The 13,272-nt window shown below is 45.0% G+C and overlaps 2 protein-coding genes across 3 annotated transcripts in view; one reads left to right on the forward strand and one right to left on the reverse strand.

The window, feature by feature from the left end:
• The window catches only part of LOC306971170 (serine/threonine-protein kinase N2-like), a 46,313-nt gene that overhangs the window by 14,835 nt on the left and 18,206 nt on the right, over nucleotides 1-13,272 (reverse strand). For both annotated transcript variants that reach the window (XM_079567344.1, XM_079567343.1), the window contains exons 4-14: nucleotides 13,072-13,246; nucleotides 11,027-11,131; nucleotides 9,324-9,430; nucleotides 9,104-9,241; nucleotides 8,931-9,006; nucleotides 7,576-7,780; nucleotides 7,343-7,442; nucleotides 5,864-5,916; nucleotides 5,739-5,796; nucleotides 5,568-5,659; nucleotides 5,065-5,241 (exon numbers count right to left, since the gene is read on the reverse strand). In XM_079567344.1, coding sequence (XP_079423470.1) covers nucleotides 5,065-5,241; nucleotides 5,568-5,659; nucleotides 5,739-5,796; nucleotides 5,864-5,916; nucleotides 7,343-7,442; nucleotides 7,576-7,780; nucleotides 8,931-9,006; nucleotides 9,104-9,241; nucleotides 9,324-9,430; nucleotides 11,027-11,131; nucleotides 13,072-13,246 — 1,286 coding nt within the window. The remainder of the gene's footprint in view (nucleotides 1-5,064; nucleotides 5,242-5,567; nucleotides 5,660-5,738; nucleotides 5,797-5,863; nucleotides 5,917-7,342; nucleotides 7,443-7,575; nucleotides 7,781-8,930; nucleotides 9,007-9,103; nucleotides 9,242-9,323; nucleotides 9,431-11,026; nucleotides 11,132-13,071; nucleotides 13,247-13,272) is intronic.
• Nucleotides 416-1,909, forward strand: LOC306974309 (nuclear factor 7, ovary-like; the record flags this gene model as incomplete). Its single annotated transcript, XM_079571503.1, has 2 exons — nucleotides 416-829; nucleotides 965-1,909. The coding sequence occupies 2 exons, from the start codon at nucleotides 416-418 to the stop codon at nucleotides 1,907-1,909; spliced, it is 1,359 nt and encodes a 452-aa protein (XP_079427629.1).

Here is a 13,272-nt window from a genome sequence, read left to right on the forward strand (position 1 = left end):
CTGTCTGACACCCAGCCTCACTGAAAACTTTGGAGGAGGTAGCTTCGTGTCTCAGCGAGAGGCCGTTCTCAGACGCTCTGCCTCATGAGAACAAGATAAAACCAGGTTGAACTCAGAACGGTCACATCTCAGCCTGATCTGACACTGATTGGCTAAACTCCTCATCTCATTATGTCGTGTAGTGAAGCTTTTCACATTTATATTTAGTCAAATAACGGCCTGAAAATAATTAGCAATGACTTGTTTTACTTTAGAAAGCTCCAGAAATGCCATAAAAAGCCATATTCATAGCCATATTCCAGGACTGCTGCACATTCCTTGACACTGCATGGATACTGCCATGTAAAGAGCGCCTGAGATTCTCTGTTCCATAAATGTGTTCCCTTCTGTCTGTGGTTTTCAGAGCGACTCCAACATGGCGTCAGTGTCCAGACTGCAGCAGGACCTGAGCTGTCCCATCTGCTGTGAGCTCTTCAGAGATCCTGTGGTTCTGAGCTGCAGCCACAGCTTCTGTAAGGTCTGTTTGGAAACCTGGTGGCAGGACAAACCCCTGAAGACTTGTCCGGTCTGTAAGAGTAATATCTCCATGACTCCTCCACTGAACCTGGCCCTGAGGAACCTGGTGGAGACGTTCTCAGCACAGCCTGAATGCAGTCTTCACTCTGAGAAGCTGCGGCTCTTCTGTGAGGACCATCAGGACCTGGTCTGCCTGGTCTGTAGAGACTCCAGGACTCACAAAGACCACAGCTTCAGACCCATTGAGGAGGCAGCTCAGGAGCTGAGAGAGCAGCTGAGGAGAGACCTCACACCTCTGCAGGACAAACTGAAGGTAAGAGACCTCCTCCTCCTGTCGTCAGTTGAACGTGTCCACGGAGCTGTGTCTCCTGCAGAAGAAGAACATCAGCCTCACCTGCTCCAGACGGAGGAGCGGCTCTTTCTAACTCTGCGTGATGTTTCTCCTCAGGTCCTGGCTCAGAGCAGAGCGCAGTTGGAGTCTTCAGCGGCTCATATCACGGCCCAGGCCCGAGACGCTCAGACACAGATCAGCGCTCAGTTTGAGAAGCTCCACCAGTTCCTGCGGGAGGAGGAAGAGTCCAGGATGAAGTCTCTGAGGGAGGAAGAGGAGCAGAAGACTAAGACGATGAAGGACATGATGGCGGCCGTGAGCAGAGACATGGAGGCCGTGTCTCTGACCATCTCAGAGACAGAGGAGCAGCTGGGAGCAGCAGACACCTCCTTCCTGCTCCAGTACAAGACTGCAGCAATGCAGAGGGTGCAGTGCCGCCCCCTGGTGGACGAGTCCCAGATGGGACCAGGAGCTCTGATAGACCAGGTCAAACATCTGGGCAACCTGGGCTTCAACATCTGGAAGAACATGAAGAGCCTGGTGCATTTCTACCCTGTGCTTCTGGATCCAAACACTGCACGCTCTGGACTTGTCCTGTCTGAAGATCTGAGCTCAGTGAGACGTGGAGAGGAACAGGAGGTCCCAGAGAATCCAGAGAGATATCATTGTGGTGTACTTGGATCTGAGAGGTTTGTCTCAGGGACTCACAGCTGGGACGTGGAGGTCGGAGAGAATAAGCACTGGTTTGTGGGTGTGAGAGGGTTTGTTCAGAGAAGAGAGCGCACTGAGGGGAGAGTTTGGATCATACGTTTCTTCAATGATAAATACTCAGTCTTTTCTCCCTCAGACCCGGGGAAACGTCTCTCAGTGACGAAGCAGCTGCAGAGAGTCCGAGTGAGGCTGGACTTTGACACAAAAACGCTGACCTTCACTGACCCCGACACAAACACAGACCATCACACATTCACAGAGTCTTTCACTGAGGAACTTGCTCCATATTTATCCACATTTAAGGACGTTCCTCTGAAGATTTTACCGAAGAACATCACTGTGACAGAGTAGAACCTACAGCTCGTGTTCATCCTGGCCTACTGTTCTTGTTTTAGTGGCAGAGGATATTGTTTGTATTTACCTATTCTCTTGTACAGAACTTTGTGATTTTATCTGTGAAAAGCGTTTTAGTCACTGGTCACTGCCGAGTACATTGTGCATCCGACTCGCTGCGATATCAATTGGCGCTCGGGCCTAGTGAACTTGCTTGGCTGACTGTACTGACTGAATGTGGCCTGTCACTTACTGGGGAGAGGTTGGTGCTTTACTGGATCGATGGCTCTGGCTCTCATTGCTGATGTGTCGTTGCTGCATCTGGGATTGGCCGGGATCATTGTGCTGTTTGTTGCTTCCATGTTGTTTTACAGTGTCCCGCTATTGGCTCCTCACATTAATAAAATGTACACTTCCTCCCATTCCTTTTTGAGTTTAATTATGTACGGTATTATTAGAAGTACATGTATATTTGAATGCATCTTAAAATGTTGTAAAAGCTGAACATAATAATGCGAAAAAAGTCACGTGTGTTGATGTAATGTGCAGTGAACACGGAATAAACAATCAATCAGTGTTAATTTTGACAACATATTTTAATTTAGTTTTAGTCTTAGTCTTTTGACGAAAATGTAATTCGATTTTAGTCTAGTTTTAGTCGACTAAAATTGCAAGTAATTTTACCCGACTAAAATTAAGACTAATTTAGTCGACTTTGCATTGATAATATTAATTATAATCATATTTAATCTTGTTCCTCTGCTTCATGGAGCTGCTCCACATGAACAAAGCTCAGAGCTGATCCTTTAAAGGGGCTGGAAGCAAGTTCGCCATTTTATACTCACTACTCCCACCTCAGGCCATATGTGTAACTGCACCTTCTATATTAAGCTCGTGCATGACGGCAATTCGGGCCGAAGTGACACATTTTTGAGTGACCGTACAGGATTTTAGAGGCAGTTGTGGTGAACAGGTCTGAGCTCATTCTACACATTAGGACATGGCTGGAACATGTAGGGGGAGGAAAATACTTAATTTTAACATTTTTAAACTCCTTATAGTCCCTTTAACAGAGAATTTACATGATATGAGGTTCTTTCAGACGGTCAATAGAAGTTTGGATGATTTTAGTCTCTCCCTTTCATTTTATTTTAGTCTTACTTTAGTTGGCTAAAATATCTGGACATTTTAGTCATAGTTTTAGTCTCATGAAAAACTTTTAATTTAGTTTTAGTTCAATTTTAGCCGTCACGACTGGACACAAGTGCAGCCTTTTACTCTTCACCACCAGTGGACGCCGGATGATGCAGACTCGATCCCCGCGCTGTGTGCACCTTCACTGGCTGCTCTTGCTCCGCGCTGACCAACCGGAATTACAGCTGAATAACACTCAAACCCGCTGTTTTCTCCTGGCGCAGGTGAATGCAATACTTGCCAAAACCTCCCTTAGTCCATGTGCTGCACTTTGGATAAACCATTGAAGCCAACACACACCGAGACGCATAGAAATACAGATTCATCATATTTCTATAGAGAGGTGATGCGCGCCACAGAGGAAAACACTTCTGCAGACGATTCTATGGCCTGTGACAGACAGACTGCTGCAAACTTGGTTGGGAGTTACGAGAGGAGCAGCGGAAAAAGCGCATGGTCAGAAATCCACTCTGTGTGTCCGTCGCCAACTCACTATTAACGAGCACAAAAGAACCACGTTTGCTCTCTCTTACAACAGTAACCTACGTATTTTATTTTATTTTTGATAAATCATGTGTTTAAAGCTCTGCATGGTTTGAGAAAAGTCCTTTGAAGTGCCGTTATGCATGGCACGCTGTGTTGTGCATTCAGCGGTGGCCTTTACAAAACTCTTGGGACCCTTGGGACTCCCACGAGAGGCCAGGGGAGAGGACACGAGAGGACAGTCTCACGGGAGACTCGGGAGCGGGCAGGAACAGGATTAAAAATCCATTCTAGGATCCATTCCATCTGTCTAGCAACTGTACAATTCCTCACCACAAGACTTAATTTGCAAGTGGAAAGGTTAGGTTAGATTAGGTTAATTTATTTGTACCCGTGGGTAAATTCGTCTTGCAATTCTGAGAACTAGTCGACACATTAAAGCACATTATACAAAGATAAAACATCACACATATTTAAATATAAAGCTTGTAAGTGCTCCAGATACTAACAGGATGTGCCTTTGGTACAGAAACAACTGAAGTTTAAGCCACTTGACAGTAACGAAAGATAAAAAAGCCGTGTCGGGGGCAATTTGATCCCGACTTGTTCATAAAGGAAAGGGCTGCGGGAACAAAGCTTTTCTTAAAACGGTTTGTGTGGCTCATTGGCATCAAAAACCGACGCCCAGACGGAGGCATCGAAACTCTGAGTGCAAAGGATGCTCAGTGTCTGTTATGACGCTTCGTGCCGTCCTCTCTAACTGTCTATCATGCAGAAAGTCCAAACTGGTCTGAGGCCGAGGACTTTACTTGACCACTTGACCAGCTGATTCAAGGCGTTTTTGTTTCTAACGGAAGAGCCCCCGTACCAGGCGACCAGGCAGAAAGCTCGGGTCGCTTCAATGAACGCCCGATAGAAAAGTGACATCACAGTTTTATCTACATGAAAGGACAGTTTCTGAAGACAATACAGTCTTTGGAAACTGAAGACTGTATTGAGCATTTAGCCTCTCCCCCTATAGCTCCATAGCTCCATAGCTCTTCCACGTTTTCCCTATTTAAATATGGTTACGTGAAGTGTTCCACTACAAAGTATAATTACACAAAATTAAACAATGTGGATTTTCTAAGCGGATAAAAGGGGGAACTATATTGTAAGGGGTAATAATACCAGGAGAAGTTCGAAATCCGCGCAGTAATCTTCACTTTACTGCGCAGTAATCTTCACTTTACTGTGCGGATGCCAAATTACTCCTATTACTAACCATATTCAAATAGGGAAAACGTGGAAGAGCTTGGTAGCTTCTATCTTGACCAGTTTTGGAGCTATAGTGGAGAGAGGGAGAGGCTAAATGCTAACGCCGTCTGCGCAGTGTTTACGTGACTGAAGGCACGGGTGAAGATCAGACAGGTCCTAAAGAACTCATCAAAGCTAAGGTAAGAACATATCTCAGTATGTATAAACGGTAGCCTATTCCTTTAACCCGCTCTTCGTACCTGGTCTGCTCCTCCGTGAAGGGGTCGCTGTGGATGTGGATCATCAGGTCTCCTCCGGGCAGATACTCCATCACGAAGCAGACGTGCTCCTCCGTTTGGAAACATCCGAAGAGATTCACCAGGAACGGGTGACGAGACGCGTTGATCATCTCGAAGATCCGCTTCTCGCTCATCAGACTGGAGCAAAAACGGAAAAAAACATGGAATAAACGTCCTATAAGTACTAGAAATGTGCACTTAACAAGAAGGCTAATAATGTAGTAATGCTTGAACCCTGAATCATATGGAGACAGGTTTGTTCTTTTCAGAGCATGTGATCGTCTAAATAACTGCAGTGGCGTCTTTCAAGTCTTTCATATCATGAGCACGCTCTCTACCCTCCATTCTCAGGCCCCGTCAGCTAAAACCCTCGTCATCGCCACCACAGCAGCAGCAGCACCGTCAGCCTCCTCAGCGGCTCCATTATCCCGAACAAAGCCATCACTGACGTCTCTCCCACTGACCTGTCGACTTCATCCCGCGTCACGATCTCTTTCTTCTTCAAGGCTTTGATGGCGTAAAGCTTCCCCTTTTTCTTTAACTCGGCCAACAAAACCTACAATGTTCACACAAAATGACATCGCACACTTTGACCAAGAAGGCGAGAATTAAGAAGCGAAGCAAAAGCTACGTGCCTTTCCGAAGTGTCCCCTGCCCAACACGGAGACGTATCTGAAATCTTCCCTCTGCATCCTACAAACAACAGGGATTTGTGAAGCAAGTGACCGTTGTTTAAATGTGTTTATAATGATGAGATTACTTTAAAGGGGTGATTGGCTGGTCCTCGTTCGCCTCTGAATCGCTCAAAGACACCTGCAAAAAGAAATTAAAAATCCCATTTCAAAAGAGCAGCTTTCAGCATCACGCATAGAGGTTACACTTTAAAGGGATATTTCAGGATTTATGACATAGGGCCTACCAGAGTGTTGTCGATTTATGGAGATTTGTATATTTTTTTCTTCATACAGTCCTTATATTTGAAGAGTTCAGTGGTGCTAGGCTAGTGCTAGGCCAGCGCATGTCTATGGTAACTCGTAGCCTGCATTAAAAACCTTTTCAAAATCATGGGGTCGTCCTCCAAGGGTTGCCATATCTGATTTGTAGAAAGCTCCTTTGTGAATTCCACGTGTAGTAATGCCGGCCGCAGGTGAACAAACTAGCAGATCACTCCGCCGCTGCGTAGCTTCAAACCAGGAAGCTGATGCTGCTCAAATATAAGTTCTTTTATTTGCAAAATGGTTATATTTCAAAAATTATTCAGTCAACAGACATTTATATGGGTTTTGTGGTGTTATAAGTGATTTGCCTCAGGTGCACTGTGGGTCAGACTGTTTTTAATGCAGGCTACTAGTTACCATAGACATGCACTAGCCTAGCACTAGCCTAGCACCACTAAACTCTTGAAATATAACGACTGAATGAATAAAATAAAAAAAAATCTCCAGAAATCAGCAACACTCTGGATAACTAGGAAATGCGGCCTTATGTCAAAAATCCTGAAATATCCCTTTAAATCACTTTCAGTCAAAACTTCGGTTGCGATAAACTTTGCAGCCCGAGTAAACAAAGCTATTAACCTTATGTAATCTGCATGTAATCTGTAGTTCACATCAGTGTTTCCCAACCAGGAAAAAATGTAGAGGTACAGCAGTGTTAATTTCGTCAACTAAAATATTTAGTCTTAATTTTAGTCAAAGTGATTTTTTTTCAGACTAAAATTGGACTAAAACTAAATTAAAAGTTTTTCATGAGACTAAAACTGTGACTAAAATGTGCAGATATTTTAGTCGACTAAAATAAGACTAAATAAAAATGAAAGGGAGAGACTAAAATCATCCAAACTTCTATTGAGCGTCTGAAAGAGCCTCAGATCATGTAAATTCTCTGCCAAAGGATCAGCTCTGAGCTTTGTTCATGTGGAGCAGCTCCATGAAGCAGAGGAACAACATTAAATATGATTATAATTAATATTATCAATGCAAAGTCGACTAAATTAGTCTTAAATTTAGTCGACTAAATTGACATGCAATTTTAGTCGACGAAAACTAAAATTGAAAAGATTTTTTCAACTAAATCTCGACTAAAATTAAATTACACTTTAGTCAAAAGACTAAGACTAAAACTAAACTAAAATATGTTGTCAAAATTAACACTGGAGGTAAGAGAGATTTTTGAAATGGTTGCGCCCCAGCCTGCCATTAAACCAGTCCAAATGATGCATTACAAATAAGATAATAACCATGTTTTCCTGCAGCTCGGAGCCGGAGGAGGACTCTCGGTCGATGCCGTTGGAAAGAGCGGGATTGTCCGAGATGCTCAGGTTAATGATCGGGGGTTCGCTGTCGACAAAGCAAAACGCTTTTACACAAACTGATATTTGTCCGGCGAACAAACGTTGATCCAATTATCCACAAATTAAGTTCTCCTCTTTGTCAGATTTCCCCTCTGGACTGCAACATCTGCGTCACTCACTTTGGCAGTGCGTTGTGGTTCTCGGGAGGTTCCTCGGATTTCAGGTGGTTCGCCGTCGTCGGGTTGTTGGTGAAAAAGTCCGGCGTCGTGTTGAAAGACGAGCTGAACGTGGTGAAGGAGCTGTACCGTGGCAGGATGCTCATCATGAGGTGGCCCCACGTGGCGAAGTTCATGTTCATCTGGGCCGCGCGGAGGAAGTTTTTACCTGGCATTTGAGACAAGTGTGTTGAAATGGCTGGGACTGGGAATAAGCACAGACCCATGGCATATACATCATACACATTTATCAGAATGTTTCAATTGAAGCGCCATTAAGGACCACTCCAGGGAAAATATCTGGACCTGCCCCTGCACTAAAAACCAGAACAAGATGTAATGAAGGAGAACTAGGACAGGAAAACTAGACTACAACAAGGAAACAGGACCATAATAGTCCAGTGCTCAGGTCTCTCTGGCTTCTCTCACTCACAAAATAGACTTCTGAACAGCTCTGCTTGTGCACAAGTCTCTTCATGATCTATGTGAGGATTTACATGGATTGATTTGATTTGCTTTTTTGTACTTTTATACAACTGTAAACTCTGAATTCCCTTGTGTGCAGCCTGTGCTCTATAAATAAGTAAGGATTAAACAACTCAGAGCCGTGCATTAGACGGTTATGATGCACGACTCGGAGTCAAGAACACCAAGACGCGCAGCGGAGTGGTGTTACTCCTGAAGTGCATTATAACCGTCTAATGCGGCTCTTCGTTGTTTAATCCGCTTTTCCGTGGAAGTAAACACCGATGTGCGGCACTCGTGGGCAGGAGTTATTTCACTTTTACGCTGTTTAACCTGAAGCTAGCTAGCTAGCTCAACCAGCTCAACGAGCTCAACTGTTTATGGAAACAGCTGCGGTGGAGTCGCTCACACCTGGGCCCCCCCAACTGAAACTTTTATGTTTAACTTTACTAATCCAGACAAATATGCTTAAATGCAGGATCATTTTATGTACGCCTGAAAATGATGAATAGCCTAAACCGTTTTCAATAGAAATGTAAAGCTCGTATGTTATTAACAGTAGCTAACCTAGCTGCTCACTCTCCTCTACTTCACATTTATCAAACCTTTTTTTTTTGACGTTGAAATTAACACAAAATCCATCTCATACGTTCCTGTCAGTCACTAATTACGTGTTTATCTGATTCAGCTGTGTCATGCGTTGCTATGGCGATGCCACAGCGGAGTGATATCCCAGTGATTTAACTACCGGACTACGTGTGCGGTTATACCAAAATAATGCACCAGCCAATCAGAATCCAGTATTCACCCAGACTATGGTATAAACTCGCCAAATTGCCTAAATCTGTTCGTACCTCGTTCTTTAGTGAAGATGCAGCGCTGTCTCCTCAGTTTCGGCTGCCGCTCAACGATTGTGTCGACAAAATGAAGCTGAAAAATGAAAGAAAAAAAAAAAAAAGGATTGTGCAGTACACTGGCTTCAGTCTAGACCAGGGAGTAACACCGCTGCCATGCCCCGCCTACTCACCTGGATGTGCAGTCGTCCCTGCGGCTCCAGAGCTAAAGTCTGCGGTTGTTTCTCCATCATTTCCTCCAAACGAACGAACTTCACGGCGCACATCGACTGCGCGTCCCGACAGAACAGCGCCACCTCCAGCTCCCGCGACTAAAGCGTTCACGGAGCAGAGGGAAACTTTAGGAAATGATGGTGGCGCTGTTTCTTAGAGGTCGTTTTAGATCTTTCTTACCCGCTGCAGCTGGAGACAGAAGCTCTGGTCCCAGGTCAGTTTCCCGACTGTGGCCCACGGCGTCCGGCCCACTGCTCTGCCGTCGAGCCGCAGCACCGCACTCACCTCTGGGACAGCATCAATCAGGAAAAGAAGGACAAGAGTAAGAATATCAGTGAATCCTGCTGATAGAGATGTGAGCGCTCCTAAACACAAGCAGTAGAAGGAACTGTATGTTTTGGCTTGCATGTCAGCATGACGCACAACAGATGTTATTCATCCTTACACATGTTGAAACAGAGCCAGACTCGAATGGTCCGACTAGCAATGTCTTGAGTTTTTCCCATGCGCTGTTCCAGAGCACAAAGCTGAATGAAAAATGTTTCCCGATTGTGCCTCCATCGTGAGAGCAGTGGAGAAGATCCCGTCTCACCCGCAAAAGCCGTCAAAATCACCAGAGACCCTACGCACCCATCACACATTCAGGGAGGAGACTGCGGAAGTCTACGGGTCAGTTCCAGTCGACTGAAGAACAGTTTCATACACAAGACCATCGGTAAACTGAACTCCCTGCTCTCCCTCCCACCCCTCTTTCCCCACCGGCCGCTCCACAATCAAGGATGAGAGAAATATAATTTCAAATCATTCACATGGTCATTCACAAATTTGAATTTGAATATGAATTCATATGCCTATAGTGTATTGTTGTTTGTTGTATTTAAGATTTCGCTTTGCTACAACGCAAAAGCACAATGCAAAGTCGTAATTTTGACTTTGCACCTGGAAAGGCAAGGAGAGCACATGAAGGCAGCACCACGAGAGCAGTCTGTGTGATTTGCTCATGGAGCTGCAGGAGACACTGACTGCGTCCGAAACGAGCAGATTGGTAAGAGCTCTTACGCCAAACCGGATGTGCGTCAGCGTCCGCCATGACAAGATGCTTCCGAATTGTCCTAATAGTCAGTTAGGAAGTAGTTAGGAAAAGGAGCCTCGATGCTAACTCTAATAGCCACTTTAGCATAGGGACCTCTGGTGCTAACTAACCGGTGATTAGGAGCTATGTGCCATCCCACAAGCCACTGCACCAAACCCCCCACCCCCCTCGCCCCCACCCTCGAGTGATTCATGCGCAACCACTGTTGATTGACAGGTGCACGTTTAATAATAAAAATAATAATAATTAAAAAAAATAAGATTCTGCACAAGCCAAACTTTATAAAAGTCACAAAATCCATGTTGTCGTCCCCACAGCTCAGTCACATGTCAGTGTTAAAGAGGAAACTCAGGAAACGGATTAAATGCTTTTGTTTTCATTTAGTAGAAACTTAAGCCACATGGATCATTTGCATTATGTAGCTTTATGAAACAGCTGTTGAAATAAAATAACACTAAAGGGAAATGTTTGGATCATTTGGATTTATTTCTCTCCTTAAATGTCTTTGTTTGGACACTTTGTTGTTGTCGGACACTGTACACTAGGGGGCGACATGCACTTTTGTTTGGCCTCACTCCACCAATGACTTTAAAGAAGAAGAAAAACAGCTGTTGGTGATGTCACTTCCCTTTCCCTGTTTAAGGACGGACGGATTGTTCAAAATGCTGCTGAAGCTCTCGTTCACTAACTGCACAGATCTAACAGTCGACCCCATGAAAGGTTAAGGAGTTAGTTGCTAGTGTTAGTGCTCAGAGGCTACAATTTGATGGTTTCAGACGCAGCCACTGACCAGACAGAGCTTCCGTTGATCCGCTATTGGGACTTGTTTCTTGATTCGCATTTAAGGCCGATGTCAGTAGATCTTCACATCCAAGCAGCGAGACTTCAAGTTTACCTGGAAACATAATCGACAACAAAGACATAGAGATGTAAGTGTGGCTTCTAAACCTTTCTTGTTTCATGGATTGTGCATTATCCCCATTATTGCCCATGATTCCGTGTTGTTACGTCACGGAGGCTGTTCCTGTCTGATCTGTTTGGGCTGAACTCTCCAAAACCTCAGATTACACCCGGATTATCCGCTGCGTATGCTCCGCTCGTGTCTGGGTTAAAAATATGACTGTAAAATTTAAGATTATCCGACTACAAGGGGGGACACAAGCGAGGTCTATGGTGGGCCAAAGCTGGATACGTGATAGACAAACTCACTAAAAGTGCCCCCAGAGGCCATAAGCGCCACTGCAGGAGTCGTAGCATGTTGCGATTTTTTACTTATTAATTGTCCTTGAGATTAAATATTACGCTGACAGAAAAGATGAAGCAAGAGAGGGAAATCGTACATCCAATTACACAATGGAGATTTTTTTTTTTACTCACACTTGGCTGTAAATACGGTTTAAGTGATGCTAGTCCGCAGTTAGCTTTGCCCGTTAGCCTGTTAGCTTCTTCTTTGTGATTCCATTATTCCTCTGAAAAACCTTTCGAAATGTCATTGAGTCCAAGCCTGTAAAGTTTGGAGTCTGTAGGAGCGGCAAAAGTGAAGATGTTGCTGCAAAAGTGGAACAAAAACCTCTTGCAACAAGAGCAAAACAAGTCCTAAAGTTTAATAACTTTGTCTGCACATGCTCCCTGTGTAAATCTCTCCCGTCTTTAGCGGCTGCAAAGAAAATGACCATATTTGTATTACAGCCTCATCTCCCAGCCTGTCATGCTACACGTGGATACCAAACATGTCAGTATTTGGGAATGAATAAGCGTGCGGAAGACCAGGGGGCGCCACACAGGGCCGACTTACGTAAATTCTCTAATACTGGCCTGTATTCCATTAGCGGCCGGGTCTCTAACAGTGGCCGGGTTCGCGGCTGGCGGAGGCAAATTAAAGCCGGTCTCTAAAACAGGCCGGGGCTTTTATTAGAAACTATAGCGGTAGAAATATTCCCCATGTTAGGAATTTGTCTCATACTCGTGTAAAAGAAAACTCACGTGCAGGAAGTAACAAACGGGAACCCGGGCCGGGGGGGGGGGGGGGGGGCGCTGCTGAGGAGCTGATCCGAGCGTAACTTTGACACAGATTTAGCCACTTTTCAAACCTGTGACTATGTTTGGAAACAGGGCAACAAATGTTGTGTGACCCTCCAGGGTTTTAATAAAGTCACCATCGCGTCTTCAAAGCACGTCCAGCTGCTCCGTGTGCAGGTCAGTCCCACGCCTCAAAATAACTCCTCCGATCAGCGCGAGCGTCTCGTCTTCTCTCGGGTCAGTCTCATGATCGATCACAAACACAAACGCTTCGTCTAAACTCGCCTTTTACGTAAAATAACAACAAATAATCCGGTCCGCGGTAAAAACGAAACAGAAACCTGCAGTGACATTGTTGTCAAAGCTCCGCTAACAGCAACGAAACACTTCCTGTTGTCCCGACAAAATAAAAGGCGTCAATGTTCCAGCCGCTGGGAGAGGGTTTGAAATGTTAATTAATAAATGAACCTAATATTTTAGGTGCAAATGGACACAAATCTCGTTTTTCTTCGTTTTCCTGGTCGTCCGTTTTGCTCAAATAGAAATAAAGGCCTGTCTCTGATTGTGGCCTGGTTCCAATAAAGGCCTGGTCCTAGATGCCCTTGAGTAAATAAAGGCCCGGGCCTATATTAGAGCATTTACGGTAACCTGCCCATAGGCCCATGAAATACAGGCCTGCCGGCTCCAGCCCAGGCAAGCCCAGTGGATAAGGCACCACCAGGTTGGAGTTATTTACTAATAATTGCAAAGTGTGAGATTGTTTTACTCGGATTTTCACCTGCAGCGTCTCGCCTTAAAGCACTTTTTAGGCGTCACCTGTGAGCGAGGCGGGTCTGATGCAGTGGGCGGAGGAGGAGGTGGAGAGCGGAGCTTCAGGCTTGTTCTGGTTTTGACTTTCCTCCGGAGTCTCCTCATTTTCTTTCACATATTTCTCCAAGGATAAACGCAGCAAATCCAGTTTCTGAGACGACTCGTGCAGCCGCGACTCGGCCTGGCGAGAAAATGCAAAACGATGTG

The sequence above is a fragment of the Gobius niger genome (genome assembly GCF_951799975.1).
Source record: "Gobius niger genome assembly, chromosome: 1".
In the NCBI taxonomy this organism is placed as follows: domain Eukaryota; kingdom Metazoa; phylum Chordata; class Actinopteri; order Gobiiformes; family Gobiidae; genus Gobius; species Gobius niger.